The sequence below is a fragment of the Procambarus clarkii genome, chromosome 87, assembly GCF_040958095.1.
Source record: "Procambarus clarkii isolate CNS0578487 chromosome 87, FALCON_Pclarkii_2.0, whole genome shotgun sequence".
Classification (NCBI taxonomy): domain Eukaryota; kingdom Metazoa; phylum Arthropoda; class Malacostraca; order Decapoda; family Cambaridae; genus Procambarus; species Procambarus clarkii.
Window position 1 is genome coordinate 5,514,416 of NC_091236.1, and position 16,576 is coordinate 5,530,991.

Below are 16,576 nucleotides of genomic sequence, written 5' to 3' on the forward strand. Positions count from 1 at the left end.
TTGGAACGAGTGGTTAGAGGCCTTTGTTTGGGTTTGGGTTTGGGTTTAAACTGTTAGTAGATAGTGGTATGGGAATTGATATGGAGAAAGGAGGTAATAAAAGTATGTGTTTGTGGGGGAAACAAATTGGCAAAATGATCAGGGAAAGAGAAGGGTCTCAAAATAACTATACACTTAGGGTATATTACACTAACAGTAGAAGTCTAAGAAACAAAATAAATGATTTAAATGCTCTTGTCTGCATAGAAAAAATAGATATTATTGCACTTACCAAAATGTGGATGAATGTAGAAAACAGAGAACTATTAGCTGAATATCAAATAACTGGATTTAAACTATTTCACACATAGATATATTACATGTCGAGGTGGAGTAGCCATATATGTTAGGGAAAATTTGAAATGTAGTCTCAAAGAGGGAATCAAAACTGAGCCACACACAGAAACTATTTGGATAGAATTGAACGAAAAATCAAATAATCTTATAATAGGAGTTATATACAGGCCACCAAACTTAAGACAGGATGGAAGCAAAGCACCTATGGGATGAAATATCTAGAGCATCTAGGTCTAGCAGTATTTGTGTCATGGGTGACTTTAATTTTAGTGGAATAAACTGGTTTAACAGAACAGGGTATATTGAAGCAGAAGATGTTCTAGAATTAATTGATGATTGCTTTCTTAGGCAACACATTAAGGAACCAACGCGGAAAAATAATATTTTAGATTTAGTGTTAACTAACAGGAAAACACAATTTAATGACATCGAAATAGGAAGTGAGCTAGGAGAACAGTGATCACAAAGAAATCAGATTTAGCATAGAATGGAATAGATCTGTAGACGAAAATTCTGTTAAAGTGCCAGATTTTCAAAAAGCTGATTTTAATAGCCTAAGAATTTTTTTGGGTCAAATACATTGGAAAGTCTTGGGCATGGGGAGGTGGGCAGATCTTGGAGCGAGACGTGACCCCAGCGATAGGTGACGTAAAAAGGGATTTCGATGTGGATTCAAAATATAACTTATTTAAAAATATTCTAAGCAAAGCACAGGAACGTAGTATACAGTACCATACAAATTGAATAGATCAAATACTAATGACCCAAAGTAGATAACAAAGGATCTGAAGAACCTTATAGTTAAAAAGAGAGCGTGGTACAAAAGAATTAAGAATGGGAAAGCCAGTTTAGAACAGGAATTCGTACAACTGGTTAGAAATGTTAATAAAGAGATAAGGAGAGCAAAAAGAAACTATGAAGTTTGCATAGCAGGGCAAGCAAAGACAAATTTTTCAGTTATATCGAACAAAGATTAGGGAAAGGATAGATCCATTAAAAACCGAGACAGGTTAGATAATGGATAATGTCGAAGAGATGAGTAGTATTTTTTTTTTTAATATTTTATCTCTGTATTTACTAAAGCGGAACTTAACAATATGCCTTCAGCCGAGCAAGTCTATGTGGGTGGGGACAAGGACAGGTTGACTAGTTTAGCAGTTACCAGGGAGGATGTAATTAAACAAATGGTAAAACTCAAACCAAACAAATCCCCAGGGCCGGATGAAGTGTTTGCCAGGGTGCCTAAAGAATGCAAAGAGGAGCTTTGCGAGCCACTGTCTACCCATATTTAATAAATCAACAGAGTCAGGCAGAGTGCCAGAGTCATGGAAGGTTGCTAATGTGGTACCAACTTTTAAGAAAGGAGATAGATCATTTGCGTCAAACTATCGGCCAATTACCCTAATGTCTATTGGGGAAAGTTACTTGAATCACTAACTGCAAATACAATTCGTCTTCATCTTGAAAAACATAAATTAATAAATGATTCTCAACATGGTGTTATAAATGATCGTTCATGTTTAACAAATGTGATATCTTTTTATTCCAGCATAGTTGAAGCAGTTGATAGTGGTAAGGATTGTGATGTTGTGTACCTTGACTTTGGCAAAGCTTTTGATACAGTGCCACATGAAAGACTGATTAAAAAGATAGAGGCTCATGGTATTGGGGGTGCTGTATTAACTTGGATTAGGGCATGGCTATACCAAAGAAAACATAGTATAAATGGGGGTTAAGTCAGAGTGGGAAAATGTTGTAAGTGGAGTGCCTCAAGGCTCTGCCCTGGGACCTTTGTTGTTTATAATATATATATAAGTGATTTAGATTCAGATTTGAGTAGCAACATTTGCAAGTTTCCCAATGATATAAAAATCGGTAGAGAAATAAACACGGAAGACGACTCACTGTCACTTCAAGTAGATCTAAATAGGGTTTTGACATGGTCAAAGATTGGCAGATGCAGTTTAATGCTGATAAATGTAAAGTCTTGAGGCTAGGTAATGATGATAGAGTTACAAGATACGAGCGAGATGGTGTTGAGATTGCGAAGTCGGATTAGGAAAGGGATCTGTGAGTTATGATTAGTAAGAATTTAAAACCAAGAGATCAACATATGAATGTTCGTAATAAAGCAAATAGGACACTGGGATTTATTAATCGAAGCGTTAGTAAGAAGACAACTGGTGTTGTTCTTCAGCTATATCTTGCTCTGGTTAGGCCCCATTTAGATTATGCAGTTCAGTTTTGCTCACTGTACTATAAAATGGATATAAATTCACTTGAACATGTCCAGCGTAGGATGACAAAGTTAATTCCCCAAATTAGAAATCTGTCATATGAATAGAGATTAACAAAGCTTAAATTGCATTCACTGGAAAGGCGAAGAGTTAGTGGTGACATGATAGAGATTTACAAGTGGATGAATGGACATAACAAAAGGGATATTAATAAGGGTATTAAAAGTATCAACACATGACAGATCATGAAAAAATGGGTATAAATTAGATACGTTTAGATTTAGGAAAGACTTGAGTAAATACTGGTTCAGTAACAGGATTGTTGATTTGTGTAACCAATTACCGTGTAACGTGATGGAGGTGGGGTCCTTCGATTGTTTCAAACGTGGGTTGGACATGTATATAAGTGGGATTGGGTGGTTATAAATAGGAGCTGCCTCGTATGGACCAATAGGCCTCTTGCAGTTACCTTTGTTCTTATGTTCTTATGTTCTTATATTCCCTATATATATATATAACACACTGATACAATTTTGTTGTACTGAATTTGAAGCACAGGTTACAAAATCAATACCCAACTTACCTTCTGTGTGTAAGCAAGATTTTCCTTAGTCTCCTTGAGGTCTTTTGTGCAGCACAAAAGGTCATCCAGGAGATGCTGGACAAGAGGCAGGGCATCTGGAGGGAGAGGCTGACGGTAACCCAGATTATCGAGGGTTTGCCGCACCTCATGAATCACACTGCCACCAGCCATGTTCAGGTACATGCTACTCTGAGGAGATAGATAGATAAGACAAGAAAGCTGTAGGCCAACCTTCTCAAATGAAATAATCTTTAAGTATCTAGTTAAGCTATACTAATAACTTAAGGCAAATGTTTCAAATGATGTATCTGTTCACATTAAAAGAAAATACAGTGGCACCTCGAAATACGATTGCCCCTACTTACAATAATTTCGAGTTATGATGTAAATTTCATCGAAAAATGCGACTCGACATCCGATGGTGTCGTCGACTTCCGATACTTGTTGGTACATGTTCGGGTCGACCGAGCGCGTGGTTCCCGGTCATGTGGCCGATCTGCCTCAGTTTACTACAGCTGCCCTCTTAGTGACAATCACGCCTATAAGAAATTCTGCTTTTGTGGTGATTTTTTGCATTTTGAACATTAAAGTAATTATTATATATCACACCATGAGTCCCAGGAAAGTCAGTGGTAAGGCTCAACATATGAAAACCCATGTAAGGATGACCATAGAGCAGAAACAAAAGTACTGAATGTCTTTTCCTCAACAATTAAGAAAATGTGTGCAGCATGGGAAGAATTGCAAACCTTTGCTGAAACGACTCACCCAAATCAAGCTGCAGTAGGTCGTTGCCTTAACCTCTTCAATGACACTGATACATCATTACAGACAAATATTAAAACGAAGGGAAAAACAAATGTCTCTTGACAAATTTGTAGTGAGACAAACAAGCACTGAACCACAACCAGGTCCTAGTGGTATTCAGGCAAAACATAGGAGAGAGAGTACCCCAGAGAAAACATCACTGCCTGATGTGATAATGAAAGGGGACTCCCCTTCTAAACAGTAACAACTCTCCTCCTCCCCCCTCATCACCATCTTCCATACGCCATCAAGAGCCCTCCATAAAGGTAAGAGAAACTTTGGTACTGTATTGTATTTAGAAAAAACATTGTATTCAGTATAAAATGTATTTGTATGTTAATATTTTGGAGGGTGGGGAACGGATTAATTCAATTCACTTTATTTCTTATTGGAAAAATCGCTTCGACTTACGATCCGTCTCTGGGAACGGATTAGCATCGTAAGTCGAGGCCCCATTGTACTGACACACAACATATAAGAATGAGTGAAGTGTTATTTGAAACAAAGCTACAGTATTAATTTTTATGAAAATCAAATGTTGTAAACTTGAAAACAAGAGAAGTGGCACCTACTAAGTGTCCTTGTTTTATTGCTCAAACATGTGCAGTATAACGAATGAATGTGGATAATGTATACAGTATTAATATGGCATGCTGGCATATCATTGTGCCATAATGATATTTAAACATCGTATGATGGCATTTTACTCTGATAAATGCAAATTTGGCTTTGATGGATACCTGCTCAAAAGTTGAGCAGGTACCCCCATTACTAGGGTTCAGGTTTCAGATGCCACGTTGATCACATTATGCAGATCCGCAATTTCCTCTGCCGCTGCTGTGTCAGTCCGGTAGCATAATCCCACAATCATTTAGCTACCACGCCATGCCATGTTCGCCTATCAGCTCCCTCCAGGTGATGGTTTGTAGTTCCTCTCCTATTCTTTGATAGTCTCCTTGATGGTAATCTAGAATTCCATCATGTCAACCAACAAATTCACACTAAACATAGAAAAGCCCTAATACATTTTATTTGGAAGTAAATTATCAAATCAAATTCAACTTCAGATAGACAATGTTAACATGAGTAATAAAATGGACTATTACTCATCTAGTCTTATCTCAATTATGTTGACCAAGTTGTAAAATTACTGATTTCTGCCAGGTGCCCCCCCCCCCTTTTTTTTTCCTTTTTCTACACAATTTATACTTTAATCTCAATTAGTATTAAGCTTTAGTCTAAATGTTTTTCCCCACACACCTTGCCCAAAACACTGTGTATTAGTGGCTTATTAGTACAAGAAGGTTCATTGGGTTTATGAGAGTGCATAGCATAGATGATTTTACATTCTTGTAAAGCCACTAGCAAGCATAGCATTTCGGGCAGGTCCTTAATCTAACAGATAAATTTAAGTAGGTAATTTGTTGCAAAATTTAAAAATGTTAACAGGTACATTGTAAGAAAATTTGAAGAGAATTATTATATACATTACAGTGAAATTTGAGGATTATTAAAGGTACACTTTAGCATAATTTGAGGATTATTTGTAGGTTCATTGTAGTAAAATTTACATTCAATGTAACAACCATGACATAAGATGATTGGCAGTGAAAACAACGGTGAAGTTGTATGGCTTAGGCCATAGACTGAAGACTGACATAGACTTCAGGCCATAGACAAGACTGAATTTCAGCACCAACATACAACACACGGCCAAACAAATCTCAAAAAACGGTCGGTATACTTTCTAAAATCAGATATTATATTCCCCACTCTGCTCTCCTCTCATTCTGTGTTAATCTATCCCTATTTTATGTATGGCATCTATGCATGGGGTTCAACCACTGCAAATTACCTCAAGCCCATCATCATTCAGCAAATATCTGCTATGAGAACTGTAACAAACTCTGTCTTCAGACAACACACAGCCCCTCTGGTTAAGTCCCTTAACATGCTAAACATATACTCACTCCGCACATTCTCATGTGATACATGTACAAAACCTTGTTCCTAAATGCTGCTAAATCTTGATCTGAAACATTTCCTTGACAGATGTAATAGAACACAATCACCACACCAGAAATAAATATCTCTCTGATATCCCCAGTCAGAGTAAATCTGTGCAAACACTCCATGCAAATAAAAGGACCTAGTCTATGGAAGTCACTCCCTGATGAATTAAAAAATTATCTAACCTATGCCTTATTCAAAAGTAAAACCAAAAAGTACCTAATTTCATTCTAATAGTTTTCTACCTTGTGCTTCAAACTCCCACTGTAAGTATCTTGTACAGTACTTACTCATCTCTTCCCCAATATCAGTAGTTAAGACATATATCTTTACCAGTGTAATCACTTCTGTCAATTTATATTGTGGTACATGTTGATGTACAACCTATACTACACTAACCTTGCTACACTGTACCTCTTCACCTTACCTGAGGTAAGATTAAGGACCTGCCCTTAAAGCTCAAAGCGTTGTTTGTGGCGTTGTATAAATGTAAAAATATAAATGTTATGTACTCTCACCAACCCATTGTATCCCCTTGTGAATAAATTAAATGCACAGCTCTAAGTACAGACCAGACACCAACGAACTCTGCATCCAGTGGCAGGTGCCTGAGACAATCAAAACACTACCTCCTTCACCGTTTCCGACATCAGTGCCAGAGTAAACTTCAAACAAGTATTTATCGCACTAAAAATACCCTTTATCATCGAACATATATTAGGAGGAGGTGACCTCTCGTTACAGGAAAAATATTAAATAGTCAAAGCACTGGCTGAATATGTATAATTAAGCAACAAACTGGGGGACAAGTGCCCCGCGCCACATTTATACCTGGCGCCACCACCAGCCCAACACAGACAACACCAAGGATCAGCTGACGCCGTAAACACAACCTCCCGCCCCACCGTGCGGCAAGTCTCCCTCTAGCGCACCACTCACTGCCTAATGTGTTTTAGTCGCCGCTCCTCTATCTACATATTAAAACTGTCTAACTTTATTTTGTCCCTTCCTCTATCTACACCATAACGCAACAAACACTTTTGAAGCTCTTATCATTCTCAACATAAACGCGATGGTTTTATTGTGATCGTTATTCGCTGGTGTGCGTTCGCTATTTAAACTATCCAAACTGGGGACAGGTTGAATTGTTTATAAGCGTTATGGATACCGACGGTTCAGTATACAAAAAATCAGTTCGTTCACAAACAAGTTTACATACACGAACGCTTTCGTATGTACCTATGCGCTGGCTAGTGTTCACTGCTGTCCGTCTTTTGCAAGACACTAGCTATTTCTGCGGTTGAAAGAAAACGCGCTCAGAGTGGGGACTTGTTTATTTTATAATAGTAAATAATAAATTAATAGTAAATAATGCCTTAGATCACACAATAGTCATTGTGTGATCTAAGGCAGCCTCCACAGACCCGTGTATGTGTCCTTGTGTGATCTAAGGCAGCCTACACAGACCCGTGTATGTGTCATTGTGTGATCTAAGGCAGCCTCCACAGACCCGTGTATGTGTCATTGTGTGATCTAAGGCAGCCTCCACAGACCCATGTATGTGTCATTGTGTGATCTAAGGCAGCCTACACAGACCCGTGTATGTGTCCTTGTGTGATCTAAGCCAGCCTACACAGACCCGTGTATGTGTCCTTGTGTGATCTAAGCCAGCCTACACAGACCCGTGTATGTGTCCTTGTGTGATCTAAGGCAGCCTCCACAGACCCGTGTATGTGTCCTTGTGTGATCTAAGGCAGCCTCCACAGACCCGTGTTTGTGTCATTGTGTGATCTAAGGCAGCCTCCACAGACCCGTGTATGTGTCATTGTGTGATCTAAGGCAGCCTACACAGACCCGTGTATGTGTCCTTGTGTCAAATCAAGGGGCCCAGAATGTGGAATGACCTTCCCAACCATGTTAAAGACTGTACCTCTCTCAACCAGTTTAAGATAAAAACTAAACACTACCTAATAAATTCCCTGTAATCTACCTCACTCCTCTATTGTCAACCCATGTCTGTTATTTTTTTTTTTTTTTTTTTTTTTAATCAACACTGTTTGTCAACCTATTGTATTTGTGCTGCTTTTTCAGTCATGTTTCCCCCTTTTTTTTTATCTTTATTTGTATTTGTTCTCAACATCTTTTATTCTTTATGCTCAATTAGTATTAAGTTCTAGATATTAATGTTTTCTTGCCCGAAACGCATTGCGTAATAGTGGCTTTAGGCATTGTATGTACTAGCTCTATCTATATATCAATCCATTAATGTAACATCACTTGTATGTATATACCTTACCTGAATAAACATCTGAATCTGAATCTGAACATCTGTGTGATCTAAGCCAGCCTACACAGACCCGTGTATGTGTCCTTGTGTGATCTAAGGCAGCCTCCACAGATCCGTGTATGTGTCATTGTGTTATCTAAGGCAGCCTCCACAGATCCGTGTATGTGTCCTTGTGTGATCTAAGGCAGCCTACACAGACCCGTGTATGTGTCCTTGTGTGATCTAAGGCAGCCTACACAGACCCGTGTATGTGTCATTGTGTGATCTAAGGCAGCCTACATAGACCCGTGTGTGTGTCCTTGTGTGATCTAAGGCAGCCTCCACAGACCCGTGTATGTGTCCTTGTGTGATCTAAGGCAGCCTACACAGACCCGTGTATGTGTCATTGTGTGATCTAAGCCAGCCTCCACAGACCCGTATATGTGTAAGTGTTCACCAGATGACCAGGACCTCAGTATAGTCCTGACCAGGTAACAGGAATCAGGTTATGATTCCATCCATCATGACGGTAGCCCAAGTGACCACTATGTGGTCAGCTGTACTGGTGTTTCTAAACTTAATGACCATTTGTTCTCAACTGGCGAACGCGTCAAGGCCATTTTACAGTCATGAGTGTACAAGGAACAATATGAGGTAAGGTAACACAGTACCTGATGATCTCTTAGGTAGGTCTGCAACGTACTGCACAACAAAGATGATTTGGGGGATTTTATCTAGTTCTACGAGAATATATATTCAAACCTGTTTTACGCCACTCATTCCTTCTCTCTCACCCCATCAGTTCATGCATTAAAGTGGAATAGAGTAATTTGGCAAGCTCGATGATTGAGAATACGTAAGCTTACAATAAACTGTACCAGAGTTCGATTCCCAGGCAGGGAATTAGACCTAGATAGCCAAACTGATTCGAATATATCCATGTGCTCCTAGATGAGTCTAGTTCACCCTTGAAGTTAGTGTAGTTCACATGAACAAAGATCATCAGCTTTCATTTCGTGTTAAGGCTGTATAATTGTGTGGAGCTCTTAGTCAGGCAGTATGTATGATGCGTTATTTCTCGCAATCAGTGTAGAGTGTAAGCATAGCGGTGAAGACACTCCGGACGCTCCAGGTTCATGGTGTATTGTGTAATCATTCATGAATATACAGTGTATGTGTATCAAGAATATCAATAGTACACCGCTGGTGTGAGGCGTCTTAATGATTATAAACTCTTCAGGCCACTTGTAGTGATGATGATGTACTTTACATCAACACCAACTGGTTAATGTGGGTGCCACTAGGGCGGGGTGACTGGGTCATCACACACACACTTCACCACCCACCCGGGTGAACTACATTACTCATGTTCACAGATGAGGCAATATTATCTTCGTCAGTTGGTGACCTCCGTCAGTTGGTGACCTCTGTCAGTTGGTGACCTCTGTCAGTTGGTGACCTCCGTCAACCGGTGACGTCCGTCAGTTGGTGACCTCCGTCAACCGGTGACCTCAGTCAGTTGGTGACCTCTGTCAGTTGATGACCTCCGTCAGTTGGTGACCTCCGTCAGTTGGTGACCTCCGTCAGTTGGTGACCTCCGTCAGTTGGTGACCTCCATCAACTAGTGACCTCCGTCAGTTGGTGACCTCCATCAACTAGTGACCTCCGTCAGTTGGTGACCTCCATCAAGTAAATCCCCAAATCCCAAATCTTCCCAAGCCTCCCAAATCAAATCTTCCAAGTCGGTTGGGTTGAGAATCCCCTGCCGCCGTGGGGCCAGCATAAACTCAGGAATCTCCAGATCAGGCGGCATGGGCCAATCCTTAAGATCACTGACGCAAGTCGCATAACGAGGCTGGGGAGCGCAAACCACACCCTTCGAGGAAGCAAACGACACCGAAGAAGCGTACGAGGCCTGCCGAGACGGCTGTGCCGCCGTACGCTCAGAAGCATGGGACGATCGACGAGATGGTAACACCTCCACCGAGACAGCAGGTGACACTGAAGAGACGGCCGGAGACGGAAGAAGCGTCGAGACCGCCGCTGATGAAACGGGGAACGAGGAAGGGGCTACAGAACCCCCAGAGCGAGCAGCCTTTTTCAACACCACCACCAGGTCACTCCGCTCACCACGAACCTCATTAGGGGAAACTACCCCCCCACGAAGAACCGGAGCCATCCGACGCAGGCGACGCACCTGAAGCAGGATCCGCAGACATCAGGCCAGAATTGGAGGCCGAAACCCCCGACACCGGCTTCCTCAGGCAGATGCACCTCTGCCACCACCGTAGTATGCAACACAACCGGAGCCTCCCCGCCGTCGCTGGAAGTTCCACAATCGTCGAAGTCGTCAACGTCAGCCCATACAGCAGATGAACGCCGGGAACGCTTAGGCTCTGGCTGCACATCATCAGACCCGGAGGCTGACCCAGAGACACGTGCACCACAAGTCGGGCAAACCGATGCACGTTGCAGAACGGCAGCATCCTCAACCACATGGGGCACCAGACCAGGAACGGGAGGAAGCGCCGGATCCACCCCAGTACCCAGCACAGCCGGAACAGACGGCGAGGGTGCAGATACCGGTTAAGACGCAGCAGAGGCAGAACTGGAAGACAGGGGATTCGAGCAGAAGGCAGGCAGAAGAATCCCAGGGACACCAACCGGAGCAGGACGATCACCAGGCAACGACACAACCTCCGGAGGAGAGGCGACAACAACAGGGGGCGCAACAGGCGGCGCAACAGTCGACACAGGGGGCACATCCACACGGCGGAAGAGACGTCGACATCCGAAGCCTCCTCCACAGGAAGCGGTGGAAAATCTTCCTCACTGAAGAGGTTCACGGGCGCAACGGCAGGCGCAGAACAGTCAACAGCCTGATGGCCCAAGAGGCCACAACGATAATATGTCCGAGGTTGGCAGGTGTAAAACACCCGAACGTTGTAACCCATAAGGCGCACAGAGGACACAATGTCAGTCCGGAGCCGCATGCCCAGGGTGCGAATATTAGTCCTCACACCCTTGAGCGGACTGGAAGACACCACGTTCAACCGCACACTAACTCCGGCACCAAATCGACCGAAGTACCACCGTAGCAGACCCTCTGGAAACTCCAGGGGAGCCCCATGTACACTGACGTAAGTAAGGGCACCACTCCGATCAGAGAGGGTCACAGTGCCCGCACCATCCGGCAGGGAAATGGTCCGCTCCTCGTAACGTCGGAGAAATTCCCGATACGCCAACTCCTCCGTGAACTTCACGATCGCCCGACGGGCTGTCACCAACTCGACTCCATAAATATCCATCACAGGGACAGAAAGCACATCACACACCAGCGCTATCTCAGGGTACCCAGCCCGTACAGAAAATTCGAGGCCCACAGACTGAGCCCCATCGTGAACGCCACGTCAGCACAGCCGGGCAGACACACACACGCCCCCCAACCGTCTAATCTGGCAAACAAGCACCACCTCATACTCATCAAGTATTCATCATCTGTTCTTTTATTGATATAAATTGCACAAACTCTTGGTCAACACTACACATACAAACTGGATGTAGCGTTCTATCTGTTACATCTCTACTTTCATCAATTAACAACAAAAAATGCAGTAAAGATTTTACTTTATCATCACAAACATCCTACACTCCATACACCTTATGACAGAGCTCGAGAAGCTCAGGAATCTGGCCCCAGATTCACAAAGCAGTTACGAAGTTACATTTATTAAACTTGCGTAACTGTTATTAAAACTATATTTTATACAGTTACATTTATTAAACAGTTTACAAGCATGAAAACTTCCCAATCAACAGATGTTATTGTTATAAACAGCCTCCTGGTACTTTGGAGCTCATTAAACTGTTTAATAATTGTAAACAAAGCCACCAAAGATTGAGAAAAGATGTACAGGTTCGTAAGTGCGTACACCAATAGATTGACGGTTGAGAGGCGGGACCAATGAGCCGAAACTCAACCCCCGCAACCACAACTAGGTGAGTACACCAGGAGATCTACAACCACCTTCTTTTGAATGGACACAACGCAGTAATTTGTCAATACATGTGCAGCATTTTTAACTTAAACTGTGATAATTGGGTTGTGAAGGTGTGGTTGGCGTAGCGGGCCGCAGGAGAGGGTGGGTGCCGGCCCTCCCTCCCCTGGAGTGTACATGTTATGGCAACATGTGTTAGCAAACTGTCAATAAAACGAGTTCAAGTGAGAGATACATAAGTTAGATGATAAGAAAATATTTACACGAGGGTGTTTATTTGTTCAAACTGGAGCAGACTAGAGAGTACTTGAGTGGCAGAGGAACCAGCAGAGGAACCCGACGTCTCCATACAGAAAGAAGACAATGTTCAGCTTTACTAGTCAGTACCTAACACAGACAAACACATAAGGCCAGGCAAAAGCCACAGTCTTTCTATCCATTATTACTCCAATGACAAGGTTGAAGTTCTAATATAGAACAGTATGAGTTTACATATATTTTTAATGTATTAGATTACACAGTATGTTAATATTTATGGATGTTTTTGAGGTTGGTAGCAACTTAGACAAGCATAGGATGAGGATGGATGGGTGTTTTCTTATATTCTACTTCGAACAGTCTAAATAAAAAGTACATAAAATGTGTGAAATAAGAATAACTCCCTTATGTTATTAACTTATGTTAGCGCAACAGCTTCTAGCAGCTCAAGTGGTTGTTTACCTCAGCTTGGATCGCACGCCATGGCCAGCGTACCTCTGGCATGTAAAAGTGGCGTTGCAAGTCAAACTTAATAGTTTCACAATTCTCTTTGATATGGATTACCTTCGTGTGCATTGCTGTAACCGGACACGAGTTTCTTCATGAGATTCACAAGCAAAACTGAAAATAATACAAAGCTGTTGGTTATGCAGTTGGCCAACGCTTACATTACCAGAGGGAGGAGGAGGAGGAGGAGAGTGTGCTCGCGTCCACCTCGCCCAGTGGTCACCGCCAGCATACATAACACAGTGATGCTAAGAGATGAACACGTAAATGGCAGCTGGAAATGCTCAGATTTTAATCATTATTATTCAATTAAATGTGATGAACAGACCAGAGCAACTTTGTTGTATAATTAACACCAGATTAGTGGTAATCTAATTAAGGTGAATGTGATTATAATCAGATTCATTACAGTAGTTATTGAAGGTTACTCTCTTTACCTGGCCATAATGTCCGCGAGAGAGGACGTGGCGAGAGATTTTTTTGTTTCGTGTCTGAGGAAGATTATATGGTGAATCACCAGGACTAGAGCTGAACTCCAAGTGCGGAGCTGAACTTCGAGTGCAGGGGCGCTACACGTTTCTTTTGTGAGGCCGTGATATTGGGAGGACTGCAGGAGTACCTTCCTGATTTTGAGGACCCAGACAAATGTTCTAAGTGGTGGGCCTCAGGAAGTAGAACAGAGAAGGGTATGGATTCCTTTATAATGTATGAGGGAATGCTTCATTGCATATTGGCATGAGAGATGCAGTGTAAGGTGAGAAATTGATATATTTTTTTGTTGGAGAGATTTTTATGAGCCAGGTATTCCAGTCCAAGCAATTAGGAGGCAGTAGGTTGTGTGCTAAAAATAGAGAAGCAGCCTTATACAGTTTATTTTGGTGAAGACGAAATGATTTTGGAGTGTTACCGGTTGGTAGTTGCCTAGGGTGCTGTACTGTAATATTATCTATATATTTTTTGAGAGAGAGAGAGAGAGAGAGAGAGAGAGAGAGACACGGCTGTTAATTGGTTGACAGAGGTCGGTAACCTCATAAAGGGGATTTAGGAGATCATCCCATAATAAGGAGAGTGTGGGAGGAGTCACGGCGGCTCGAGTGGGTGTGTACACATGACAAATAGGCTAGTTTGGAGCCGCACCCCTAAATAAAGGTGACGCTGAACCCCCTCTCCAAGAATAAGGTGATTACAAGGTGATCTCCCAACTTATTATAAGCACTCCAGTGTCCATTGGTGATTGACGGCCGCAGAAGTGTGGTTGCCGTGGTCAGTCGTATTGTTATCAGGGAGTAGTTATCTTGAGGTTATTTTGAGATGATTTCGGGGCTAAGTGTCCCCGCGGCCCGGTCCTCGACCAGGCCTCCACCCCTTTACCTTGAGGTTACCTTAAGGTGCTTTTGGGGCTTAGCGTCCCCGCGGCCCGGTCGTCGATCAGGCCTCCTGGTTGCTGGACTGATCAACCAGGCTGTTGGACGCGGCTGCTCGCAGCTTGATGTATGAGTCACAGCCTGGTTGATCAGGTATCCTTTGGAGGTGCTTATCCAGTTCTCTCTTGAACACTGTGAGGGGTCGGCCAGTTATGCCCCTTATGTGTAGTGGAAGCGTGTTGAACAGTCTCGGGCCTCTGATGTTGATAGAGTTCTCTCTCAGAGTACCTGTTGCACCTCTGCTTTTCAACGGGGGTATTCTGCACATCGTGCCATGTTCTTCTGGTCCCCAGGAAGCAGCCCGTGACAGCTGACTAACTCCCAGGTACCTATTTACGGCTAGGTAACAGGGTATCAGGGTGAAAGAAACTCTGCCTATTGTTTCTCGCCGGGGCCCGGGATCGAACCCGGGACCACAGGATCACGCGTCGCGTCCAATGTTCTGTCCGCTCAGCCACCGGCTCCCGTTAGCCGGTCGTTGGGGGTCTCTGTTCGCAAGTGAGTAAAGTATCAGTTAAGATCAGTATCGAGTGTGTAATAACCCCGACCCCTGATACAACAATGTCAAGTAGCAATGACAACAGTTTTAATAGTAACAGTAGGCTGTAGGAGTAAGAAGAACATCCACACTATAGAGTAAATTTCCACAATTTACTGGGGCAAGCAGATTAAATAACAATGATAATAATAATACAGGTACACTTCATTATGGTGGGAAGGACGGGTGGTCCTGTTTACATAGGTTGTGGGTGTTGGTATTGGCAGCAGGCGGCAGCCGCATGTGTTCCATTAGCCATTCACAGCCTGCTTTCTCCACCTCCCCGACCTTCAGCCGGTTAGTTTAGGGATGCAGGCCATTACACACTACTTGGTTACGTATTCGAAGTGGAGGTTGTGTGCGGGCGATGTGTCTGCAGTAGTGGGGTGAGTGGTTGTGCGCACCCTTCCGCCCACCACTACCGCCCGCCCCGCCCACACCCTTCACATATACACCACACATGTATCCTCCCTCTCGGGGTATAGACACCGAGAGTTAACTGTAGCCTTATTAGGACTATGTTGAGGTATAAAGTATACTTGATGGGTGGCTTAGGGGTTGTGTGGTGGCCTTAACAACCCTCCCACAGGTGTGTGGTGGTCTTAACAACTCTTCCACATGTGTAAGACAATGCAGTTCACGACCAACACCCCGTCCACAGGTGTGAGATAATGCAGTACACGACCAACACCCCGCCCACAGATGTGAGACAATGTAGCACACGACCAACACCCCGCCCACAGATGTGAGACAATGCAGTTCACGACCAACACCCCGCCCACAGGTGTGAGACAATGCAGTTCACGACCAACACCCCGTCCACAGGTGTGAGACAATGCAGTACACGACCAACACCCCGCCCACAGGTGTGAGACATTGCAGTACACGACCAACACCCCGCCCACACCTGCCTCTGACACGCCTCGCTCCATATATGTTAAGATGGCTCATTAACCAACCACTTCTATTTTTACTACACAGGCCAAGGAGTTATGCAGTTTCTGGGGTCATGCCGGCTAAAGCTGTGCCGTTGCTTGCATGTATATTGCAACTGACAACTCTTACAATAACTTAGCTCAGGAAGTTTATTATGCACCCCATACCCATTCTGTAAGCGGTAGAGGAACATGTTCCAGAGGCACATATTGCCTTCACAAACTGAACCACAAAATTGTTAACTGAACAATATGCAGTATTGATGAGTTATTTACTCAGTTTAACTAGGGTGTACATCCGGCTCCGCCCGGGTCTATCCTTTCGAAATACATTCTCTCTATCATCTCTCTTTCCCTATCTCTCTTCTCCCCCTCTCCGTCCCTCTCGTTCCCTCTCTTTCCCTCTATCGCCCAACTCTCTCTGTCTCAGAAAACGTAATGCTGAATTCCTGAGCCGCGAGCTTCCTGTCCTCGTCGCTGCCAGTTATGTGACAGTGAACCTCAGGTCAATACATTCACCGTCTGCATCACCACATCTTCACTACACACTATCTTCCTCCTGTAACCATCTTAACTATTCACAACCATCATCACTGTAACCATCTTCCCTAAATACTACTGCCTTCATTACTGTAACTCTTCACCACCTTCCCTACCCTTCACCACCTTCCCTACCC

The 16,576-nt window shown here is 43.3% G+C and overlaps 1 protein-coding gene across 1 annotated transcript in view; it reads right to left on the reverse strand.

Annotated features, from left to right (window-relative positions):
* LOC123746995 (centrosomal protein of 135 kDa) overlaps positions 1-6,864 on the reverse strand; it is a 145,061-nt gene extending 138,197 nt beyond the window's left edge. The window contains 3 exon segments of the mRNA XM_069317321.1: positions 3,157-3,345; positions 3,522-3,695; positions 6,805-6,864. Of these exon segments, the coding sequence (XP_069173422.1) occupies positions 3,157-3,339 (183 nt within the window). The 5' untranslated portion in view covers positions 3,340-3,345; positions 3,522-3,695; positions 6,805-6,864.
* Positions 6,865-16,576: the final 9,712 nt, after the last annotated feature.